This window comes from Rhinopithecus bieti, unplaced genomic scaffold (assembly GCF_001698545.2).
Source record: "Rhinopithecus bieti isolate Rb0 unplaced genomic scaffold, ASM169854v2 scaffold_19546, whole genome shotgun sequence".
In the NCBI taxonomy this organism is placed as follows: Eukaryota; Metazoa; Chordata; class Mammalia; order Primates; family Cercopithecidae; genus Rhinopithecus; species Rhinopithecus bieti.
In genome coordinates, this window is record NW_016809475.1 from 602,850 (window position 1) to 626,381 (window position 23,532).

The window sequence follows — 23,532 nt, forward strand, 5'->3', positions numbered from 1 at the left end:
CTTTTTTTTTTTTTTTTTTTTTAGACAGAGTCTCACTCTGTTGCAGTGGTGTGATCTCGGCTCACTGCAACCTCCGCCTACTGGGTTCAAGTGATTCTGCTGCCTCAGTCTCCCAAGTAGCTGGTACTACAGGTGCACACCACCATGCCTGGCTAATTTTTGTATTTTTGACAGAGACAGGGTTTCACCATGTTGATCAGGCTGGTCTCGAACTCCTGACCTTGAAATCTGCCCGCCTCAGCCTCCCAAAGGGCTGCGATTACAGGCATGAGCCACCATGCCTGGCCAGAGTTGTATTTATAATTTGCTCCCTCTACCATCATTCCATCTTCTCTCTGTCTTTAGCTAGCACTTAGCATTTGCTAAGCACTCTGTTTAGCATAATGGTTATGCTAAACAGCAACATTGAATCATATGGTATCTACGGACCCCAAAACTTTTTGATGTTAGAAGGGTCGTTCATTATCTTATCTCCCCTTCCGCAGTCCTTCAAGGTTTAGTCCTTCAACTCATCAAGATGCTACACCCAGTGATGTGATCCAAACCTTCTCCAATTCCTGCAAGGTGTGAGCACTTTTGGTCTTGAATGTAGAAGATGTTCTATTCTTCTGTTAGCTTTTGCCACTGCACACCATAAAAAAAGAATGAAACCATGTCCTTGCAGCAGTGTGGATGCTGCTGAAGTCTGTTATCCTAAGCAAAGTAACACAGAAACAGGAAACCAAATATCGCATGTCCTTACTTGTAAGTGGGAGCTAAATCTCGGGTTCACACAAACAAAGGCATGATTGCTGGCCCCTCATAATGGAGCACCAGAATAGCCTCCCTGACCCATACCCAGCTTCCCCCTACCCATCCTGCCTCCTATCCCAAACAGCACCAGCCCTGGCCAGCCCTGTTGTGCTGTGCTCCCCTGTGTCCTGACTTCCTCCTGGTGAGGAAGAAATGTGTAAATGTGATCTCTACCTCCTGACACCACTATATTCACTTCTGAACAGAAAGCGGTCACCACTCCTTCCTTCCATACTTCCTGCTCTTCTAAAAGTACTCCAATAAGGGAAGAGAATGAATTAGAAATAGAAATGAATAGTACAATAAGGCATAATTGCTTAAGATCCTTTCTGCATAAACATCAAAGCAACAGCTATTATATTCACATAATGGTTATGCTAAACAGCAACAATGAATCATATGGTATCTACAGACCCCAAAACTTTTTGATGTTAGACGGGTCATTCATTGTCTTATCTCCCCTTCCACAGTCCTTCAAGGTTTACTTCCTCTACTCAGATTACAATCTCTTCTAAATATAAACAAAGGAAAACTTTTAAAATGTCTTAATATGAAAAACAGATCATTTGACCCTCCTTTAGAAGATCTGAACTCCAGCACCAATGTGGATTACTATCCCATTACTAGCACAGTACATTTCAGGATATTAATGTGTCTTGTAATAGAGATTATGGGAGAAAACTACAAGATTTGGGGGGAAAGGAAATAATTCTCAAAAGAGCTAAAATTTCCACTAGTATAACTTCATTTATGACTCATCAAAATTTTATACTGAAACTATTTACAGTTTTGTCTTATATTATAAGTTGGTGCACAAAATACCGCCATCTATGACTCCCAAACCCTGACGATCTTTTGCTTAGTATAAGTTGCCAGGTTGCAAAACGGAAGGTTCTATAGTTCTTAGCTACTCTGATCCAAAGCCCAGCTAACCATGGATTTAGCTCCCCCTGGTGGTGGTGCATGAATTTTGCATACATAAATTGTCAAGTTGAAGAGAATCTTAGGGCTTATCTGCTTAAAAACTCTCCCTTTGCAAATAGGAAAACCAGGGCTGAGAGAAGAGAAGGGAGAAGGATGCTGTTCCAGGTTCATGCTGGGGAGTGGCTGAGCTAAGAACAGAACAGAACCCAGCTCTCCAGCCTCCTGCTGATTTAAACACAGCACACTGCCTGCGCACAGTGATGCTAGGAGATCCCCTCCCGCAAGCTTCTAGCCTTCTAGAGTCCCTTGAGACATTTGATCTGTACAACCTTAATATCGATTGGTCAAATTCTTGGGCCAGGTCGAGCACAGTGGCTCACTCATGCCTGTAATCCCAGCACTTTGCGAGGCTGAGGCAGGTGGATCACTTGAGGTCAGGAGTTTGAGACAAGCCAGGGCGATGTGGTGAAACCCTGTCTCTACTAAAAATACAAAAATTAGCCAGGGGTGGTGGCAGGCTCATGTAATCCCAGCACTTTAGGAGGCCGAAGCGGGTGGATTATTTGAGGTCGGGAATTCAAGACGAGCCTGGCCAACATGGTGAAACCCTGTCTCTACTAAAAATACAAAAATTAGCCAGGTATGGTGGCGTGCGCCTGTAGTCCCAGCTACTTGGGAGGCTGAGGGAGAACTGCCTGAACCTGGGAGGTGGAGGTTGCAGTGAGCCGAGACTGCTCCACTGCACTCCAGTGTGGGCGACAGAGCAAGAGTCCATCTCAAAAAAAAAAAAAAGAAAGAAAGAAAATTCTTGGACCAAACCCTTAGAATCAGGTTGCTGTAAACACAAGAAAACACATTAAGAGCACAAGTGCTGGTTCTACCTCAGATCTACCAAGCCAGATGCTCAGGGGATGGGCCTGGCATCTGTGTTTTCTCCTGTGCCCCACGGGCTTCACCTGCTTGGCCAGACACGGGATTTATGATCATAGTGGGGTTGCAGACACAAGGGAAAAATCTGTCTCTCCACAGCCAAAAGGTGACAGAGGAGTGGTTTTCTTCCTGAGTCGTTCTCCTGGTGATTCCTGAGTCACAACCAGGATGAATGTGTTTATATGCCTGTCATGACCGTCCCTTTCCCAGCCTGGGCCTCAGCCTTCTCATCTAGCTGCACTGGCAGTTTCTCCAGGCTTACTCTGCTGCAATTTGGAGAAAATGGATAGCATCAAGGCCTGGTGCTATCAGGGGCAAGCCACTAGGCCCCCCAGGCAGGTGCCCAAATGGCAGCACACCTTGGTGAACTTGCCTCAGTCCGAGACTGGCCCCAGCCTGACAGGTGTGGAACTCTACCCTGAGAGGTGTGGAACTCTACTTTCCAGTATACTGGTTGCTCATCCACGGCTCCAGGCTGCAGGCTCCAGGCCTTGGTCCACATGGAATCAGAGCAAAGGCAGACAGCTGGATGATCCTGATTGCTGGTGGCATTAAGTATAACTGGATACTTCCAACCTCAACTGTGGAATAGCACCATGGACTCCCTGGGCTGGGGCCCCTTTCACAGACTCCCCACATAGTCTGGCTCTTGGCATGTGTCTTTACGCTTCTAAGGCAGACGTGATCCTATGGAGTCAGGTCTGGCTGTGGGAGCCTTTCTGTCTTGTAGAGGTGACCCTGCACACCCCACTCTCAACAGGCTCCATGAAAACCACCCTTTGATCAAGTGTCTACAGATCTGCCCGCTACTCCCCAGCCTCTCCCACTTCATTTCCAGTCATATTCTTCCTTTGCTCTGCTCAAGAATGTAAGCTCCTCAAAGGCAGGGACACGTGCATCTCCCCAGAACCTACCACTGTGTCTGGCCCACAGCAGGGGCCCAGTAATTACGTACTGACTGCACACAGCCCTGAAGTGTATCCATTTATCACCTGGTCCAGCAGTCAGGTGCCTGAGGATCAGGTCCCTGGCCATATGACCTCGGGCACATTAATTAGACTTGTTGATCTTTAGCTTCCTTATGAATAGGATGGCTGGGCACGGTGGCTCATGCCTGTAATCCCAGAACTCTGGGAGGCCAAGGCAGGCAGATCACCTGAGGAAGTTAGAGACCAGCCTGACCAACATGGTGAAACCCCGTCTCTACTAAAAATACAAAAATTAGCTGGGCATAGTGGCGCACACCTATAGTCTCAGCTACTCAGGAGGCTGAGGCAGGAGAATTGCTTGAACCCAGGAGGCGGAGGTTACAGTGAGCCAAGATTACGCCAGCCTAGGCAACAGAGCAAGACTCTGTCTCAAAAAGAAAAAAAGTAAAATAAAATAAAATAGAATAAGGATAATAATAGTATCTACATATTAAGATTTCTATGAGAACTAAGTAAAATAATGTAACTAGAAAACTTAGTGGAATGCTAGACATACAGTAAGTGCTCAATAAATGTTCTTATGGGCTGGGCGCAGTGGTTCACGTCTGTAATCCCAGCACTTTGGGAGGCCAAGGTAGGCAGATCACTTGAGGTCAGGAGTTTAAGATCAGCCTGGCCAACATGGTGAAACCCCATCTCTACTAAAAATACAAAAATTAGCCAGGTATGGAGGAGGGCACCTGTAATCCCAGCTACTCAGGAGGCTGAGGCAGGAGAATCATTAGAATCTGGGAGGCAGAGGCTGCAATGAACCAAGATCGTGCCACTGCACTCCGACCTGAGTGACAGAGTGAGATTCTATCTCAAATGAATGAATGAATGAATGAATGAATGAATGTTATAGCATGTGACCCAAGGTACACACTTATTTCCTTTTTTCCGTATGCATGGAGGCCCATATTATAGTCCCAGTACACTACCTATATCATGCATATTTCAATATATTTCTTTGATTATTTTAAACAGTTACACTTACGCAATTTTTTTCTACAGATAAACATGCAATGCAAATTGTATACAAAGTAAGGAGCATTTATAAATACAGAGGGGGAACAAAAAATCTGGTTAAATGAATTATCTACACTGTGTGTGGTGGCTCACACCCGAAATCCCAGCACTTTGGAAGGCCGAGGCAGGAGGATTGCTTGAGCCCAAGAGTTCGAGACCTGCTAAGGCAAGATAGCAAGACACGGTCTCTACAAAACACACAAAAATTAGCTGGGTGTGGTGGTGTGCACCTGTAGTCCCAGCCATTTGAGAGGCCAAGGTAGGAGGATTGCTTGAGCCCAGGAAGTGAAGGCTGCAGTGAGCTATGTTTGTGCCACTGCACTCCTTCCTGGATGACACGGCAAGATGACCCTGTCTTAGGAAATAAATAATCTGTCCATATGTTGATATCCTATGGCAATTTTTTAAATGGAGGAAGATTGACAGGTACTGATATTTTATTTTATTTTTGAGATGGAGTTCTACTCTTATTGCCAAGGCTGGAGTGCAATGACTCAATCTCGGCTCACTGCAAACTCTGCCTCCCAGGTTCAAGTGATTCTCCTGCCTCAGTGATTCTCTCAAGTAGCTGGGATTACAGGCATGTGCCACCATGCCCAGCTAATTTTGTATTTTTAGTAGAGATGAGGTTTCACCATGTTGGTCAGGCTGGTCTCAAACTCCTCACCTCAAGTGATCCACCTGCCTCGGCCTCCTGAAGTGCTGGGATTACAGGCGTGAGCCACCATGCCTGGCCGGTACTGATATTTTAAAAGTGTCTAAAATATGTTGTGAAGTAGAAAAAAAACAGATGAAGAACAATATAAAATATGTTACCACATGCTTTTTAGAAGGGTGTGTGTACCAGTATATGTACTTGCACATGCTACACACACATGCTTCTACATGTGTAGAATATCTCCAGAAGGACATACAGAACACGGTTAATATGGTTGCCACTGGAGATGAGAATCAGAGGAATGAGGGTCAGGACTGGGAGGGGCAATAACTTTTTAGTTTATAAACAAGGATACATAATTTTTAAACATTTCCAATCTGACCATTGCAATGGATGTCAACTTTCTTTTTCAAAAATATAAACAAAATTGATACGGAATCATTCAGCCACTGTTTTCTGGGAGGTAACTCCGGGCTAGACACTCTGTTAAGGTGGGTATATGAAGTCAGGTGACACAATCCTTGCCCTTGAGCTCGGCAGGGAGACAAGTCAAGGGGGCGGGGCAAGCAAGCACAAAAGGCAAGCAAGGGGCATTTGGAAGGTCCAGGTGGTGGGTGAGTCAGGAGGAGAATATTCCTGGAAAAGAAAGCAGTGTAAGCAAAGGCAAAAGACACAGTAGAACACAACAAAGAGAGCTGCAAGGAGCTGACCTGGCAGGGGCAGAGGGTGGCAGGAGGCAGGGCGAGGGCCCCGTGGCTGTGCTGGCTAAGACCTTGGACTTCATTCTGAAAATGACAGGGAGCCATTAAGGGCCAGTGAGCAGGATAATGGCATGCCCAGAGTGCAATGTAAAATGACCACCCTGAGCTCACACGGACAAGCAACCAATGAAGCAACGAAGAGGTTCCCAGGAGAAAACCCACCAGAGTCCTGGAAGCAGGGATGAGTCAAGAAGCAGAAGATTTGGTTGGGCATGGGTGGCTCATGCCTGTAATCTCAGCACTTTGGGAGGCCAAGGCAGGCGATCACCTGAGGTCAAGAGTTCAAGACTAGCCTGGCCAACATGGCAAAACCCTGTCTCTACTAAAAATACTAAAAATTAGCCAGGTACAGTGGCCCATGCTTGTAGTCCCAGCTACTTGGGAGGCTGAGGCAGGAGAATCACTTGAACCTGGGAGGTGGAGGTTGCAGTGAGCCGAGATCACGCCACTGTACTCCAGCCTGGGTAACACAGCAAGACTCCATGTCAAAGAAAGAAGCAGAACACCTGAAATAGGCCCTTTTGATACAACAAACACAAGGTTGGTGCGAACGAGCCAGAGATATTTTGCAGGCATGGACAAAGGGGAAAATGAAAGAGAAGCTGTAGGCTGACATTAGACCAACACCTGTCAGAATTTTGGGTTATCCTAAGACCAGTGAATTCTTTAAAAAGCAGAACAAAACAAGATGACAATAAACAACCAAAATAAGGGTGCTGCTGACTTTCACATTTTGTCAAATGAGAACAATTTTAAAAATGATCAGGTATTACTGCCAGCACTTCATAAAAAAAGGAACTTTTTTTTTTTTTTTTTTTTTTTTTTTNGGAAGGGAGAATCCGTGTTAGTTCCTGCTGTCCTCATGCCTGTGTAACTCTTCTTTTCAAATACACTTTCTTGTCTATTATCTCACTTAATCCTACAGGTTAAATGTGTGCTGGTCTTAGGAAATGCATATTCACATAATAGCTGTGACTCACTTTGCAAGCTTAAAAAAAGTATCTGTTGCATTTTCCCCATTAGTTGCCTGAGCACCCATTTGCATATATTAATAGGGAGGTCTGGCATCTCTTATTTTTTTTTAAGATAGAGTCTCGCTCCAGGCTGAAGTGCAGTGACTCCATCTCGGCTCACTGCAACCTCTGCCTCCCAGGTTCAAGCGATTCTCCTGCCTCGACCTCTTAAGTACCTGGGACTACAGGGACACGCCACCATGCCTGGCTAATTTTTTGTATTTTTAGTAGAGATAGGGTTTCACCACATTGGCCAGGATGGTCTCAATCTCCTGACCTCGTGATCCACCCGCCTCAGCCTCCCAAAGGTGTGAGCCACCGTGTCCGGCCAAGAAGGAACATTTTAACCTTCCCCAAAATAGGAAAGACCTAACATCCACTGAAAGATGGTCATTTAAATGAAACAAGTTTAGCTTTATCAAAAACTTTATACCATCCTTATTAGTCTCATTTCATCATGGATTATAAAGTCACTGATGCTGCTGGTTTGCTGGGCATGAACTGCTATGTCAACCCTTTTTGAAGAAGAGAGATTGGACAAGGATAAAGAGTTTTTGTTTTTTGAAGGATGAACTGATTTGAGAAAAATAATTAATGCTGGGCATGGTGGCTCACGCTTGTAATCCCAACACTTTGGGAGCTGAAGCAGGGGCTTGAGCCCCAGAGTTCAAGACCAACCTGCACAACATGGCAAAACTCCGTCTCTACAAAAAATACAAAAATTAGCTGGGTGTGGTGGCGCAGGCCTGTAGTCCCAGCTACCCATGAGGCTGAGGTGGAAGGATCACTCCAGCCCAGGGGATGGAGATTGCAGTGAGCCATAATCACGCCATTGCACTCCAGCCTGTGTAACAAAGCAAGACCCTGTCTCAAAAAGGAAAAAAAAAAAAAAAAATTAATGTACGGGGGAAAGAAACAGAGAAAGATTTAATTATTAAATGCAGTGCAGTAAGCTAGATTGGACATAAAACAGCAAAAGGACATTACTGAAAAAACCAATGAAACCAATAACATCTGTATTTTAGTTAATAGTATTGTAGCCAATATTAATTGCCTAGTTTTTATAAATTTACCATGGTTATGTAAGATGGCAACATGGGGGAAACTGGGTAATTGAAAGTTAAAATAAAAACAACAACAGGCCAAGCAGTGGCTCACGCCTGTAATCCCAGCACTTTGGGAAGCTGAAGCAGGCTGATCACTTGAGGTCAGGAGTTCGAGACCAGCCTGGCCAATGTGGTGAAACCCCATCTCTATCAAAAATACAAAAAATTAACAAAAAACAAAACAAAACAAAACAAAATAAAATAAAATAAACCAGGTGTGGTGGCTTGCACTTGTAATTCCAGCTACTCAGGAGGCTGAGGCATGAGAATCGCTTGAACCCGGGAGGCGGAGATTGCAGTTAACAAAGATCAGGCCACTGCACTCCAGCCTGGGTGATGGAGTGAGATTTTGTCTCTTAAAAAAAAATAGTAACAACAATAACAAACAGAAGAGAAAGGAAATAAGTGAAATTTCCAGAAGTAGGCCCTAGAACCAGGTGTCAAGTAGCACTGAACTTGAACAGGAGAGGAGCACCTCCCTCCCTGAGGTAAGAGGAAGGAGGTGGCCTGGACACAAATAATTTGGTAATAAACTTCTCCCTCAGAATTGGAAAAGGAAGCCTTTTTTTCATTAGTAAAGTAGTTAAATGAAAATGACTTATAAGGCCGGGCACGGTGGCTCATGCCTTTAATCCCAGCACTTTGCGAGGTCAAGGCAGGTGAATCACTTGAGGTCAGGAGTCCAAAACCAGCCTGGCCAACACAGCAAAAATTCAGTACTTTTGTCTACTAAAAATACAAAAAGTAGCCGGGCGTGGTGGTGGGCGATTGTAATCCCAGCTACTCAGGAGGCTGAGACAGGAGAGTTGCTTGAACCCAGGACGCAGAGGTTGCAGTGACCCGACACTGTGCCACTGCACTCCAGCCTGGGCAATAGAGTGAGACTCTGTTTCAAAAGAAAAGAAAAGAAAATAACTTATAAATGCAGTGTGTAATAGGTAAATGGAACACAGATAAAACTTAGATTGACAACAGAAATAAGTGGTTTTCCTTCTTTCCCTGTGTGCAAATAAGAAAAAAAAAAAGTGGTTGGTCAGGTGCAGTGGCTCACGCCTGTAATCCCAGCACTTTGGGAGGCTGAGGCAGGCCGATTACTTGAGGCTGGGAGTTCAAGACCAGCCTGGCCAGTATGGTGAAACCCAGTCTCTACTAAAAATGCAAAAATTAGCCAGGCATGGTGGCAAGCACCTGTAGTCCCACCCAGCTACTCAGGAGGCTGAGGCAGTAGAATCCCTTGAACCCAGGAGGTGGAGGTTGCAGTGAGCCGAGATCTCACCACTGAACTCCAGCCTGGGTAACAGAGAGAGACTGGGACTCAAACAAAACAAAACAAAAGTGATTAATGTTATGTGGGGAGAATAAAAGCAGCAGCCCTGAGTCATGCTCCATCTTCTAATAATTCTGCTCTGTAAAGATGCTCAGGGCTGAAATCAGCAACCTAGAGAAGCCCTACTTCAGAGCACTGGCTAAATTAAGGAGAATATTTTAAAGACTGCACTGAAATAACAGCAGGACACTGAGAGTGAAAGTAATAGTGGAAGTGAGTAAAACTTGGAGAGAAGGCAGCCACTCAGCGTGAGGAATAAATACCAGAAGTCACTCACTTGCTGCTGTTTCCTATCAAACCCTCCCTACTTGCAGGAGCAGAAATTTACTGAAAGTAAATAGAAGGATTTGATAGAAAATCAAATCCAGGCCCTGGCAACAGGGAAGAAACTGTTACTAGATCCCCACTAGTATATTTTATTTACGTAGAATTCTCTTTTCATTTAAAGTATGAATAATCAGCTTCTTCTTCTTTTTTTTTTTGACAGTCTCACTCTGTGCCCAGGCTGCAGTACAGTGGTGTGATCTTGGCTCACTGCAACCTCTGCATCCTGGGTTCAAGCAGCTCTCCTGCCTCAGCCTCCCAAGTACCTGGGATTACAGGCCTGCGCCACCATACCCAGCTAATTTTCGTATTTTTAGTTGAGATGTGATTTCCCCATGGTGGCAAGGCTGGTCTTGAACTCCTGACCTCAGGTGATCCACCCACCTCGGCCTCCCAAAGTGCTGGGATTATAGGCGTGAGCCACTGTGCCCAGCCCTAATAATCAGCTTCTTATCAGCACCAAGCACAACATTTCAACTTTAGGATACTTATTTAATGACAAAAATATATACAATAGTACTTGTTTTCAGCTTTCCATTTTTAGGGAGGAAAATCAAGTAAAAAATATATTTTGGGGGGCTAAATAATGAGAACTTATGAATACAAAGAAGGAAACAATAGATACGGGTGCCTACTTGAGGGTGCAGGGTGGGAGGAAGGCAAGGAGCAGAAAAGATAACTATAGGGAACTGGGTTTAATAATTAACCTGGGTGATGGCTGGGCGCGGTGGCTCAAGCCTGTAATCCCAGCACTTTGGGAGGCCGAGATGGGCGGATCACGAGGTCAGGAGATCGAGACCATCCTGGCTAACATGGTGAAACCCCGTCTCTACTAAAAAAAAAAAAATACAAAAAACTAGCCGGGCGAGGTGGCGGGCACCTGTAGTCCCAGCTACTCAGGAGATTGAGGCAGGAGAATGGCGTAAACCCGGGAGGTGGAGCTTGCAGTGAGCTGAGATCCAGCCACTGCACTCCAGCCTGGGCGACAGAGCGAGACTCCGTCTCAAAAAAAAAAAAAAAAAAAAAAAAAAAAAATTAATCTGGGTGATTAAATAATCTATACAAAAAACCCCTGTGACATGAGTTTACCTATGTAACAAACCTTCACACATATGCCCGAACCCATAATAAAAGTTAAAAAAAATATATACACACACATATGTGGATATATACACATATAGATACATACATATACACACACATATATATACACATCTATATATTTTTAACTTTTATTTTGGGTTCGGGCATACATGTGAAGGTTTGTATGTGTATATATATACACACACATATATACACACACACATGTTTAATGTTTAAAAGAGAGGTGGAATTTCATTGTGTTGCCCAGGTTGCTCTTGAACTCCTGTAGTCCCACTTACTCTGGAGGCTGAATAGGAAGATCACTTGAGCCCAGGAGGTTGAGGTTACAGTGAGTTGTGTTCACACCACTGCACCCCAGCCTGGGCAACAGAGCAAAATCCTGCCTCAAAAAACATAATTTTAAGTAATATAATTTTTTTGAGATAGTCTCAAAATGTATACATGTATACATACATATATGTATATACACACACACACACACTCAAAAGGAATATATTAAGTACTATAATACAGATTATATCACGTAAGGCCAGGCACAGTGGCTCACACCTGTAATCCCAGCACTTTGGGAGGCCGAGGTGGGTGGATCACCTGAGGTCAGGAGTTTGAGATCAGCCTGGCCAACATGGGGAAACCCCGTCTCTACTAAAAATATAAAAATTAGCTGGGCATGATGGTGGGCACCTGTAATCCCAGTTACTTGGGAAGCTGAGGCACAAGAATCACTTGAACCCAAGAGGGGGAGGTTGCAGTGAGTTGAGATCATGCCATCGCACTCTGGCCTGGGCAATAGAGCAAGACTTTGTCTAAAAAAAAAAAAAAAAAATTATACATTGAGTACAGTGCCTAGCACACAATGAGGCATCAATGATGGGCTGGGCATGGTGGCACATGTTTGTAGTCCCAGCTACTCGAGAGGCTGAGGTGGGAGGATCCGTTGAGCTCACGAGTTCTGGATTGTAGACCACTATGGCAATTGGGTGTCTNTGGAATCTCCCTACTTTGCCCAAGTTGATCTCAAATTCCTAGGCTCAACCAATCCTCCTTCCTCAGCCTCCCAAAGTGCTGGAATTACAGGCATGAGCCACTGTGCCTAAACTAAAATTGATTTTTTAAATCAAGACATTTTATTGCATTATTGGGAAAAAAATGTTGGCTTTTTAGATAATAAGATTATGTTTTGAATCATCTTGGAAAATGTTGTATGTTCTTTTATAAATGGACATTGCCCCAATGCATTACAGCTAAATACCGAGCTAGTCAGGCTTCCTCAGTTGCAAGCAACAGATTCCCATTCTGATTAACTTAAGCCAAAAAGAGATTTAATGGAAAATTAGTATGTGTGTGACTGTGGGGTAGGGTTGGGGGGTCTAAAATTGAAGGAACAGCTGAAGGGGTAGGGACCAAGGCATCTTCCGGGATCCAGGGAGTGCAACTGACAAAGGTCACACTGAAGCCTTGACACTGGCTGGCTGAAATCAGCACTAACTGTGCTTCCTGCTCTTGGGTTATTCTGCTGAGGATGTGAAGCAGTGAGACAGTGCATCTTGTCAGCTTCGGGCAAGGAAGAAAACGGGGCACTGCAATGGACAGCCCACCAAAACACATACTAGGAGACAGGCAATGCAGCAAGGAAGAAAACGGGGCACTGCAATGGACAGCCCACCAAAACACATACTAGGAGACAGGCAATGCAGCAAAGGCTATTACTAGAGGAAATGGAAACGGATGTCAGGTAGTCCTCCTTACCCTATTCTCTCTCCTTTTTTTTCTTTTTTCTTTTTGAGTCAAAGTCTTGCTCCGTCACCCAGGCTGGAGTGTAGTGGTGAGATCTCGGCTCACTGCCACCTCTGCATCCTGGGTTCAAGTGATTCTCTGCCTCAAACTCCTGAGTAGCTGGGATTACAGGCGCCTACCACCATGCCCGGCTAATTTTTGTATTTTTAGTAGAGACGGCGTTTCCCCATGTTGGCCACGCTGGTCTCAAACTCCTGACCTCAGGTGATCCACCCACCTTGGCCTCCCAAAGTGCCCTATTCTCTTATGCCACCATGCTTCTGCTTGGTTTTTCCCTGCCTTGGAATGCCCCCAACCCAGATCACGTGTCTTCACCAATTTCACCCTCAAAAGCCAGATAAAGTAACCTGCTTCTGTGAAGCCAGGCAGAGAAAATCACTTTGCACTATCTTTGTACCTTGCATACACATCCCTTGTTGAACTGATCACGCTGGATTGTAATTATTTGCATGTACCTGAATCTCTACTATAAGACTGTAAGTTCTTTGAGGAGAGAAATGTCTTTTCATCTCTGCTGCTTGTGCACCTAAGACAGTGTCCATCACAAAGTTAGTACTCAACAAATGATTGCTATGTTAAAAAATCTTTTTAGAAAGCACATGGAAAATTCTATATAGACATAAAATAATGGACCGTTACCTTCGCAAATCTGTGTGATGTTTGGGAAAGCCTGGCAATATCTTCAAGATCCAGATAAGAAATGATATTCAGGAGCAAATTGTCTGAGAGCCGTTCAAGGAAGTCAAATTTACCTTCGCACAAATTGATGACATAGTTTAATATTCTTGTACCAAATATTAAGGCAGTTTGACCTGTAATTCAAAGAAGCCAACAAACTAAAATGGTTATCATGTACAGTCACATAAGAGCTGTAACAACCATCAGTGGAATACAAGCTTCAGGGCATTTTTCCCCTGGGAGTGATGTTAGGTGACGCTGGGTCTTTCCTACTTTCACCGAGCTGCCTTTGGGACTAACCGAATGCATTTTTGAGGCATCTGTTTCCAATTGCTGTTCCTGCCCTGAGATCAGAAACTTTTAGGGACACTCACTGCTTAACACAGTGATTTCTGCATCCCCTTGATCTCATCAGCACCAGACTCCAGTCTATACCACTAACCTGATTGGTCTCGGCATTACCATTGTACTCACGGCCCCTCCAAGCGGGCAGCTATGTGGAGGAAAAAGACGCTGGTCCACGTGGCTTTTCTGCTAGCCCTGCTACTCTCCATTGGTCTAAAACACATTGTCTCCTAATTTTATTTATTTATTTATTTATCTTATTTATTTACTTTAATTTATATAAATTTTTTGAGAGCGGAGTCTGCGCTGCTGTCAGCCCAGGCCTGGAGTGGTGTGGCGCCCGATCTCAGCTCAGCTGCACCGGCTCCCCCGCCTCCCCCGGTTCACGCCATTCTCCCTGTCTCAGCCTCCGGTAGCTGGACTACAGCGGCCCACCACCGTGCGCCGCCGGCTTAGTTTTTTTGTAGTTTTTAGTAAGAGACCGTGGGTTTCACCCATGTTGGGGGGAGGCGCCAAGGAAATGGTCTGCGATCTCCTGACCTCCGTGATCCGCGCCGTCTCAGCCTCGCGCAGAAGTGCTACAGGCTTGAGCCACCGCGCCCAGCCACTCTCCTAATTTTAGTTGACTTTTGATCTCTTATTTCATTTAATTTTTATTTATTTATATATTTATTTTTAGATGGGGTCGCCCAGGCCGGAGTGCAGTGGTGCAATCATGGCTCACTGCAGCCTTGATCTCCCAGGCTCAAGCAATCCTCCCATTTCAGCCTCCCGAGTAGCTGGGACTACTGGTGTGTGCCCCCATGCCTGGCTATTTTTTTAAATTTGTTTTTAGACATTGAGTCTAAGAGAGTGCACTATTTCTCTTCTAAGAGCCATTTCTGGAAAGCCAGTGTCAAGGCTTCAGTGTGACCTTTGTTAGTTGCACTCCCTGGATCCCGGAAGATGCCTTGGTCCCTACCCCTTCAGCTGTTCCTTCAATTCTAGACCCCCCAACCCTACCCCACAGTCACACACATACTAATTTTCCATTAAATCTCTTTTGGCTTAAGTTAATCAGAATGGGAATCTGTTGCTTGCAACTGAGGAAGCCTGACTAGCTCGGTATTTAGCTGTAATGTACTGGGGCAATGTCCATTTATAAAAGAACATACAACATTTTCCAAGATGATTCAAAACATAATCTTATTATCTAAAAAGCCAACATTTTTTCCCAATATTTGGTGACCACCTTCCCTATTCAACCTGAACTAGTCCTTCTGGAGCAAGTAGGACAGAGCTGTCAAGGGCACCAGGCTCCCTGCAGAAGCAGGTGGAACTGTGGTCCTAGAAGTTGGGCTCTCTGGTTTCAGAAGGGATGTAAGGTGTGGGCTGTGTTTATGTAAAAGCCAGCTTAGAAGAGTAGCTATATAAGATTTATCTCCCAAGCTGGTTAACCTACATTAAGGCATTAATGTAGAAATTGAAAATAGAGGCATTACGGATTTAAGTTGCTTCTGAATTCCAAGTGCTTCCCATTCAAAGCCCCTCTAAAGCACAAAGGCCTTCTTTGGGGGGTGAGGAATAGCCCTTTCAAAAACTCAGCATCGAAGAGTAGGTATTGTGAAGAACCTCTGCCCACCAGCAGCAGCAGAAGAAAAAGCAGTGCTTATTTAAAGCCCTTGACATAATTGAAGATGATTTTTGAATACTTTAAAATGACAAGAAAACATGTTCAAAGCATGCTCAAATATACTTTAGAAAGTTTCCACCAACAAAGTATTTAAAATGTAAAAGTTTTAGGACATGTACAGCTAGGTATGAAATGTGATGGTTTGAAAGCGTAAGGTGATTAGAGTATTTTGAAAAAAGTACTCTTGCTTTTTTGGTATTTTTTAAATGTAACTGACATATACTTCGTTTGAAACTAAAAAAATGTAGATTAAAACAAACTCCATTTTGAAACATAAAATCAGTATCTGCATGTTGGATTATGTGGCAGACAGTCTCCAAGACAGTTCCAGTGACTCTCTTTTCCTAAACTTATGCCCCTGTGTATTTCCATCCCAGCCTGAATAGGGCTGCCCTGTTAACAAAGAGGATATTGCAGAAATGATATCCAAAGGGGAGTTAAGGCTTCTGCTTTGCTCTTGGATCACTCACTCTGGGAGAAGCCAACGGCCATGTCCTGAAAAGTTATTTTGAAGTCTTACAGTGGCTGCCCTTAGAGACAACAATAACCAGTGTTTCCTATTCAGATCTTAGTTAATCTCTTTAGGACTGGGAGGGTCTGGAAGAAAAAGATCCAGCTATGTTAATAGAGATTCTTGACAGATACAAATTTTCCTCCACAAAGAACAGCTTTGCAGGGCTATTTCGAAATATGGCAAATCAACATGTTTTGAGGTAAAATATGTTGATTTTCTTCTTTGTCTCATAATGCTATGTCAGAGTCAGGTTGGAAAGTAAATTATGATATATAGGGTTAAATAAAACCCATCTGATGAGACTTTATGGTTTGTAGGGCATGACTCCCCAGACCTCTTAGATAGGAATTTGTGCAAGATAAAAAATCAGAGTTTAGTCCTCACTTAGCAGCACTACGGAGAGGTCCATGAGACAAGAAATTGAAACCTCCTGCCAACAACCACCAGTGATTTGTCAGCCAGGTGTATAAGCCATCCTTGAATGCAATCCTCCAGCTCCAGTCAAGCCTTCAGATGACTGAGGTGCCATCTAACCCCATGCAAGTCTCCCAATCAGAACCACTCAGTTAAGCTGCTCCCAAATTTCTGGTCCACAGTAACTGTTTGAGATAATAAACATTTATCACACTTTTAAGTCATTACGTTTTGGGATAATCTGTTATACAGCAATAGATGATAAAGACTCAGGTACCTGCAAGTGATGTGCTGCCACAATGGAACCTAAAATGTGGGAGTGGCTTTGATATTGAAAAGTCCATAAAAATGTGAATGAATGTGAGGAGAGAGTTGGTGAAAGCCTGAAGAGCCAAGAAGAAACCATTAGTAGAAGCCTAATGAATTCTGAGGTTTTAAAGATGAAGACTTAAAAGATTGAGGGCCAGGTGCGGTCGTTCATGTCTGTAATCCCAGTACTTTAGGAGGCCAAGGCAGGCAGATCACTTGGGGTCAGGAGTTTGAGACCAGCCTCGCCAACATGGTAAAACCCCATCTCTACTGAAAATACAAAAATCAGCTGGGCATGGAGGTGGGCACCTGTAATCCCAGTTACTCACAAGGCTGAGGCATGATAATTGCTTGAACCCGGGAGGTAGAGGGTGCAGTGAGCCAAGGTTGTACCACTGCACTCCAGCCTGGGCAGCAGAGTAAGACTCCGTCTCAAAAAAAAAAAAAAGATTTAAGTGAGAAAAAAAAATGCACCTTATGAGTTGTGCCGTTTAGCTAAGAAAATGTCCAAGCAGGAACATACTGCCTGATTTCTTCTTGATGCTTAAAGTAAAAGATGAGAGAAAAGAGATAAGCTAAAGGAAGGTATCTTAAAAATGACACAGGATTTACTGCTTTTGAACATTCTCTGCCTCTTCAGTTGTCAAATAATGCTAAAATTAAGAAATGTCTCAGGCAAAGATCAAATCTAGGACAATGTAAGAAAAACATGGTATAAAGGAGAAATTGGAGGTGGGGAAAGGTGGCTATAAGATGCTCTATCAAAAACCATCCAGTCAAACCTTAGGGTTTTCATGAAGCTTAAGGTGTTGTCACTCAAGAGGCAAGAGCAGAAACCCAAGGCAGAGAAGCGCTTATCTCAAAGAGATATATAAGCGTGGTTTTCCCTAATGCAATAGACCCCAATAAGAAATGCATGATGTTTTTAAGAGAATTATATTGGTAAGAACACTGCCATCCAGCCTGAACTGAACGGGTCACATGCAGTACAAAAGGAGAAGACTTTGGACCCTCAACCAGCAAGGTAGCTTTCATTCTAAGGCTTCTTCTCTTGGCTTGTGCAGGGTTGCCATTTCACTGTGTGCTCACACGACTTCTTCGTTGTGAGCTTAAGTAGACGGGGAGTGAGCCTCTGGTCCAACTTCTAACAAGAACACCAACTCTATCAGATTAGGGCCCCACCTTAAAGACCTTATTTAACCTTAATTACTTCCTTAGAGGCCTCCATGTCCAAATATAGTACACTGGGAGTTAGGGGTTCAACATATGAATTTGAGGGGAAACACACTGAGTTCATAATAACCCTGGGAAACATTTGGAAATTTTAAACACATTTCTGAATAATGAAGGTGTCAGAAGAGATATCAGGCCAGGCACAGTAGCTCACCCCTGTAATCTCAGCACTTTGGGAGGTCAAGGTGGACAGATTACTTAAGGTCATGAGTTCTAGACCAGCTTGGCCAACATGGTGAAATCCCATCTCTATTAAAAATACAAAAATTAGCTAGGCTTTGTGGTGCTCGCCTGTAGTCCCAGCTGCTCAGGAGGCTGAGGTGGAAGAATTGCTTGAACCTGGGAGGCGGAGGTTGCAGTGAGCCAAGATCGCACCACTGCACTCCAGCCTGGGTGACAGAGTGAGACTTCCATCTTGTGGGGGGCAGGGGAAAAAAAAAGAAAGAAAACCCAAGAGACTGTGGCCAGTAAATAAAACGAATTCACTGATTAATTAAGAAAAGGAAATCTTAACTAAAGTTTCAGGTCTATACTGCTTTACAGATTAGCTTTATAAACTCTCAAATAATTGTATACCAATCCATATGGTATACAATTTGTTCCAAAGAATAGAAATAGAAGAACTCCCCAGCTCAAATTAGGAAGTTGTGCAAACCAGCAATGATGGTAAGCAAAAGGAAAACTGTATGCTAAACTTTGCTTAGGAACACACGTGGTAAAAATTCTAAACAAAACATTAGGAAATTGAGTTCATCAACATATTAAAAAAGTAAACAAATTTTGACCAGTAGAATTAATCCTGGAATGATCTAAGGATGTTATAACTAGGGTAAATATCTTACAGAATTTGCCACATTAACATATTTTTGAGATAAAATAACCATCTCAAAATATAGAAAATGATTTCATGTAAGTATTTCTAACATCTATTATAAATAAAAACTCCTAGAAAGCTAGTAATAAAAGGGAATGTCCTTAACCTGATAACCTGATATATAGGAGTAATCAAAAACCCCGTAACAGTAACAATAATAATGAATGGTACAAATATGGGTTGGTATCATCTTCAGTATCTGCCAGGTACTGCTCTAATATGTATATATATAAAGTATATGTAATACATATATGTTATATAATACATATAAGATATATCTCATATATATATAATATACACAGTCATTTAACCTTCACAATGACCCTATTGGATGGGTACAACTATTATTCCCCTTTTATAGAGAAAAAAAGGAGTACTGGAATATGGAGAGAACTTAAGAGAGAGAGAGAAATGAGGAAATGAGGAACAGAAAAGATAAGTGGCTTGTTCAAGATCACACAATGAGAAAGTGGCAGAACTAGGATTGAACCCAGGGAGTTTGCTCTACAATGCACCTCCTAATCATGATGGTATATAACCTCTAATGTCAGAAACAAGACCAGAATGCCCACTATCACCATCTCTATTCAGTGTTGTTTTAGAGGTCATAGACAGAACAAAACAAGGAAAATATAAAAAGACATCATGAGCCGGGTGTGGTGGCTCATGCCTGTAATCCCAGCACTTTGGGAGGCCGAGGCGAGTGGATCACGAGGTCAGGAGTTCAAGACCAGCCTGGCCAAGATGGTGAAACCCTGTCTCTACTAAAAATACAAATAAATAAATAAATAAATAAATAGCCGGGCATGGTGGTGTGTGCCTATAATTCCAGCTACTCTGGAGTCTGAGACAGATAATTGCTTGAACCTGGGAGGTGGAGGTTGCAGTGAGTTGAGATCACACCACTACACTCCAGCCTGGGCCAGAAAGTGAGACTCCAACTCAAACAAACAAATAAATAAACAAACAAACAAACAAAATACATCATGGCCGGGTGCGGTGGCTCACGCCTATAATCCCAGCACTTTGGGAGGCCGAAGCGGGCAAATCACCTGAAGTCGGGAGTTCAAGACCAGCCTGACCAACATGGAGAAACCCTGTCTCTACTAAAAATACAAAATGAGCCAGGCATGGTGGCTTGTAATCCCTGTAATCCCTAGCTACTTGGGAGGCTGAGGTAGGAGAATTGCTTGAACCTGGGAGGTGGAGGTTGCAGTGAGCCAAGATCGTGCCATTGCATTCCAGCCTAGGCAACAAGAGCTAAACTCTGTCTCAAAAAAATAAATAAATAAAAATAAAAATACATCATGATCAGAAAGAAAACTGTCATTACCACAAAATGATCTGAACGTCAACACACAAAAGTCAAGAAATCCTACTGAAAAAAGATCAGTATCATTTCTTTTTTTTTTTTTTTTTGAACGGAGTTTCGCTGTGTCGCCCAGGCTGGAGTGCAGTGGTGCGATCTCGGCTCACTGCAAGCTCCGCCTCCCGGGTTCCCGCCATTCTCCTGCCTCAGCCTCCCAAGTAGCTGGGACTACAGGCGCCCGCCACCTCGCCCGGCTAGTTTTTTGTATTTTTAGTAGAGACGGGGTTTCACCGTGTTAGCCAGGAGGGTCTCGATCTCCTGACATTGTGATCCACCCACCTCGGCCTCCCAAAGTGCTGGGATTACAGGCTTGAGCCACCGCGCCCGGCCTAGATCAGCATCATTTCTTTATATACCAGCAACCATTAGCTCAAAATTATAACTTAATAAGCATTTATCTTTTGGCTCAGCAATCTCACACTGAAATGATCTGTGCACACAGTTACTCATTTTGGCATTATTTGTGATATGACAAGATTGGAAACAACCCAATTTTTATCACTAGAATTTTGGTGCCTACATATAAAGAAATATATGCAGATAAAGCATAGATATGATATGTATATAGTATTTGCTTTAGTATAAAGCATATATACTCTATTAAAGCATAAATACTCTATGCAGTAAAAAGAAAAAAAAAAAAGAAAAAAGAAAAAAAGCAGGCCGGGCCCGGTGGCTCACATCTGTAATCCCAGCACTTTGGGATACTGAGGCGGTGGATCAGCTGAGGTCAGGAGTTCGAGACCAGCCTGAGCAACATGATGAAACCCCATCTCTACTTAAAAAATACAAAATTAGCCGGGCGTGGTGGCGCATGCCTGTAATCCCAGCTACTCGGGAAGCTGAGGCAGGAGAATCGCTGGAACCCATGAGGCGGAGCTTGTAGTGAGCTAGATTGCACCACTGCACTCCAGCCTGGGCAACTAGAGTGAAACTCGGTCTCAAAAACAAACAAACAAACAAAAAACAAAAACAAAACAAAGAATATCTCCAAAGACATGAGGTGATTTCCAGGATATACTGGTGAAAAAGTAGTGTTGAACAGCAGGAGCAGAATGCTATTTGTATAAGAATGGGTAGCAGAATATAAATATATTTATGAATTTGTTTATATCTGCAGAAAGACACACTGGAACAGTAAATAAAAGCACAAGTGTTTACATCCAGGGCAAGGGAAGGAAAGGGCAGTGCAGATAGAGATGGAAGACTCTGAGTACAATATTTTACAATTTTGATTTTGGAAACACATATATGTTATATATACTCAAGAATTAAAATAGAACGTAAGTTTTTAAAAACACACTATTAGCACAAAAAAATTATAAGGTGACTAGGAATAATTTAGGATTCTTTTCTCTCCTTTCTTTTCTTTTTTAAAAGAGATGGGATCTCACTATGTTGACCAGGTTGGTCTCAAACTCCTGGCCTCAAGCCATCTTCCCATCTCAACTTTACAAAGTACTAGGATTTCAGGCGTGTGCCACGGTGTCCAGCCAAGGAAGAATTTGAATAAAACATATATAAGACCTTTATAAAGAAAACATTAACACTTTATGGAGAAAAATAAAAGAAGACCTAAATGAATGGAGAGATATGCTAATGTTGAGAAGACTCAATACTGAAGGATGACAATTCTCCCCTCAGAAATCTAGAAATTCAATTTCAATCAAAATCTCAACAGGGATTTTATATGACTTTACCAGTTGATCTTAAAATTCATATGCAGGGAAAAAGTCAAGAACAGCCTTTGTAAAGAATAAGAGGAGAAAAACAGAGTAAGAAGAGGAAGAAAATGAATTCCTCTAAATAGATAAGAAAATTTACTATAAAGATTGCCATTAAAGCAGTATAGTGTTGGTGTTGGTGCAAGACAAACAGTGAAACAAAATAGCCCTGGAAATGACAGGTACATATGGGAACCTGGAACATGTAAAAGATAAGATTACAAAACAGTATGGAATTACTAAATCATCCCATAGATAATGCTAGAAACATTGACCAGATAGAGAGGAAAAAAAAAAAACCCTATGTTTCAATCCATCATATCAAAAAACGAAGTTAAGTCAAAGACCTAAAGTAGGAAACAAATCATAAAATATTTGAGAATTTTTTTTTTTTTTTGAGACAGAGGCTCACTCTGTCATCCAGGCTGGAGTGCAACGGCGTGATCTCGGCTCACTGTAACCTCTGCCTCCTGGGTTCAAGTGATTCTCCTGCCTCAGCCTCCCAAGTAGCTGGGATTACAGGCATGCATCACCATGCCTGGCTAATTTTTTTGTATTTTTAGTAGAGATGGGGTTTCATCATGTTGGTCAGGCTGGTCTCGAACTCCCGACCTCAGGTGATCCACCCTCCTTGGCCTCCCAAAGTGCTGGGATTACAGGCATGAACTACCACGCCCAGCCTGAGAATTAAAAATAGAGCTATAGTCTTATGAAAGCAGGGTAGAAAAAGATTTCTTAAACAAAACACAAAAGTGCAAGCCATAAACTAAAAAACTGACAAATTTGATGGCATTAAAATTGTAAACTGTAACATAAAGGCCACATAGACAAGGTAAAAAGCTAAGTCAAAAACGTGGTGAAATATCTGTAGCACATATAACCAAATTAAATAATTAGTATTCAAAATATGTACCTAAATAAGTCTCTACAATCAACCCCAAAAAAGACAAACAACCAGATACACACACACACAAAAAATAGGCAAAGAAGATGAATTAGCAATTCTCAGAGGGGAAAAGCCAAATTGTCAATAAATATAAGATATTCAACCTCATTAATAATTAGGGAATTTGCATACCTAGTTTGGTATAGAAGTATATGTATCTCTGACTACACCATATGTTGCTGAGAATATACAGAAACAGCATCTCTCATAAAATGCTAATGGGAGTGTAAACTGATTTAACTCATTTGGAAAACAGACTGTCAATACTTAGTAAAGAGGAAGAGACATATATCCTGCAAATCAACAAATACAAATAAAAAAGTTAGAGAAACTCGCACACAGATACATGAAGAAGAGAATATATGAAGATTTACTGCAAAAAAGTAGAAACCACCTAACTACCCTCAGTAGGGGAAATTAGTTGCATAAACTATGGCTTATAACAAAAATGGCCGGGTGTGGTGGCTCATGCCTGTAATCCCAGCGCTCTGGAAGACCAAGGCGGGCAGATCACTAGAGGCCAGGAGTTCGAGACCAGCCTGGGCAACATGGTAAAACTCCGTCTCTACAAAAAATAGCCTGGCATGGTAGCATGCACCTGTAGTCCCAGCTGCTCAGGAGGCCTAGGTGGGAAGATCACTTGAACCCGGGAGGTCAAAGCTGCAGTGAGCTGAGATCAAGTCACTGCACTCCAGCCTGTGTGACAGAGCACCCCATGTCT

At 42.9% G+C, this 23,532-nt stretch overlaps 1 protein-coding gene across 1 annotated transcript in view; it reads right to left on the bottom strand.

The window, feature by feature from the left end:
- FBXO36 (F-box protein 36) overlaps window positions 1-23,532 on the bottom strand; it is a gene marked incomplete at its 5' end in the record, with an annotated part of 55,602 nt that overhangs the window by 3,447 nt on the left and 28,623 nt on the right. Inside the window, one exon of the mRNA XM_017889519.1 lies at window positions 13,373-13,545. Within this exon, the coding sequence (XP_017745008.1) occupies window positions 13,373-13,545 (173 nt within the window). The remainder of the gene's footprint in view (window positions 1-13,372; window positions 13,546-23,532) is intronic.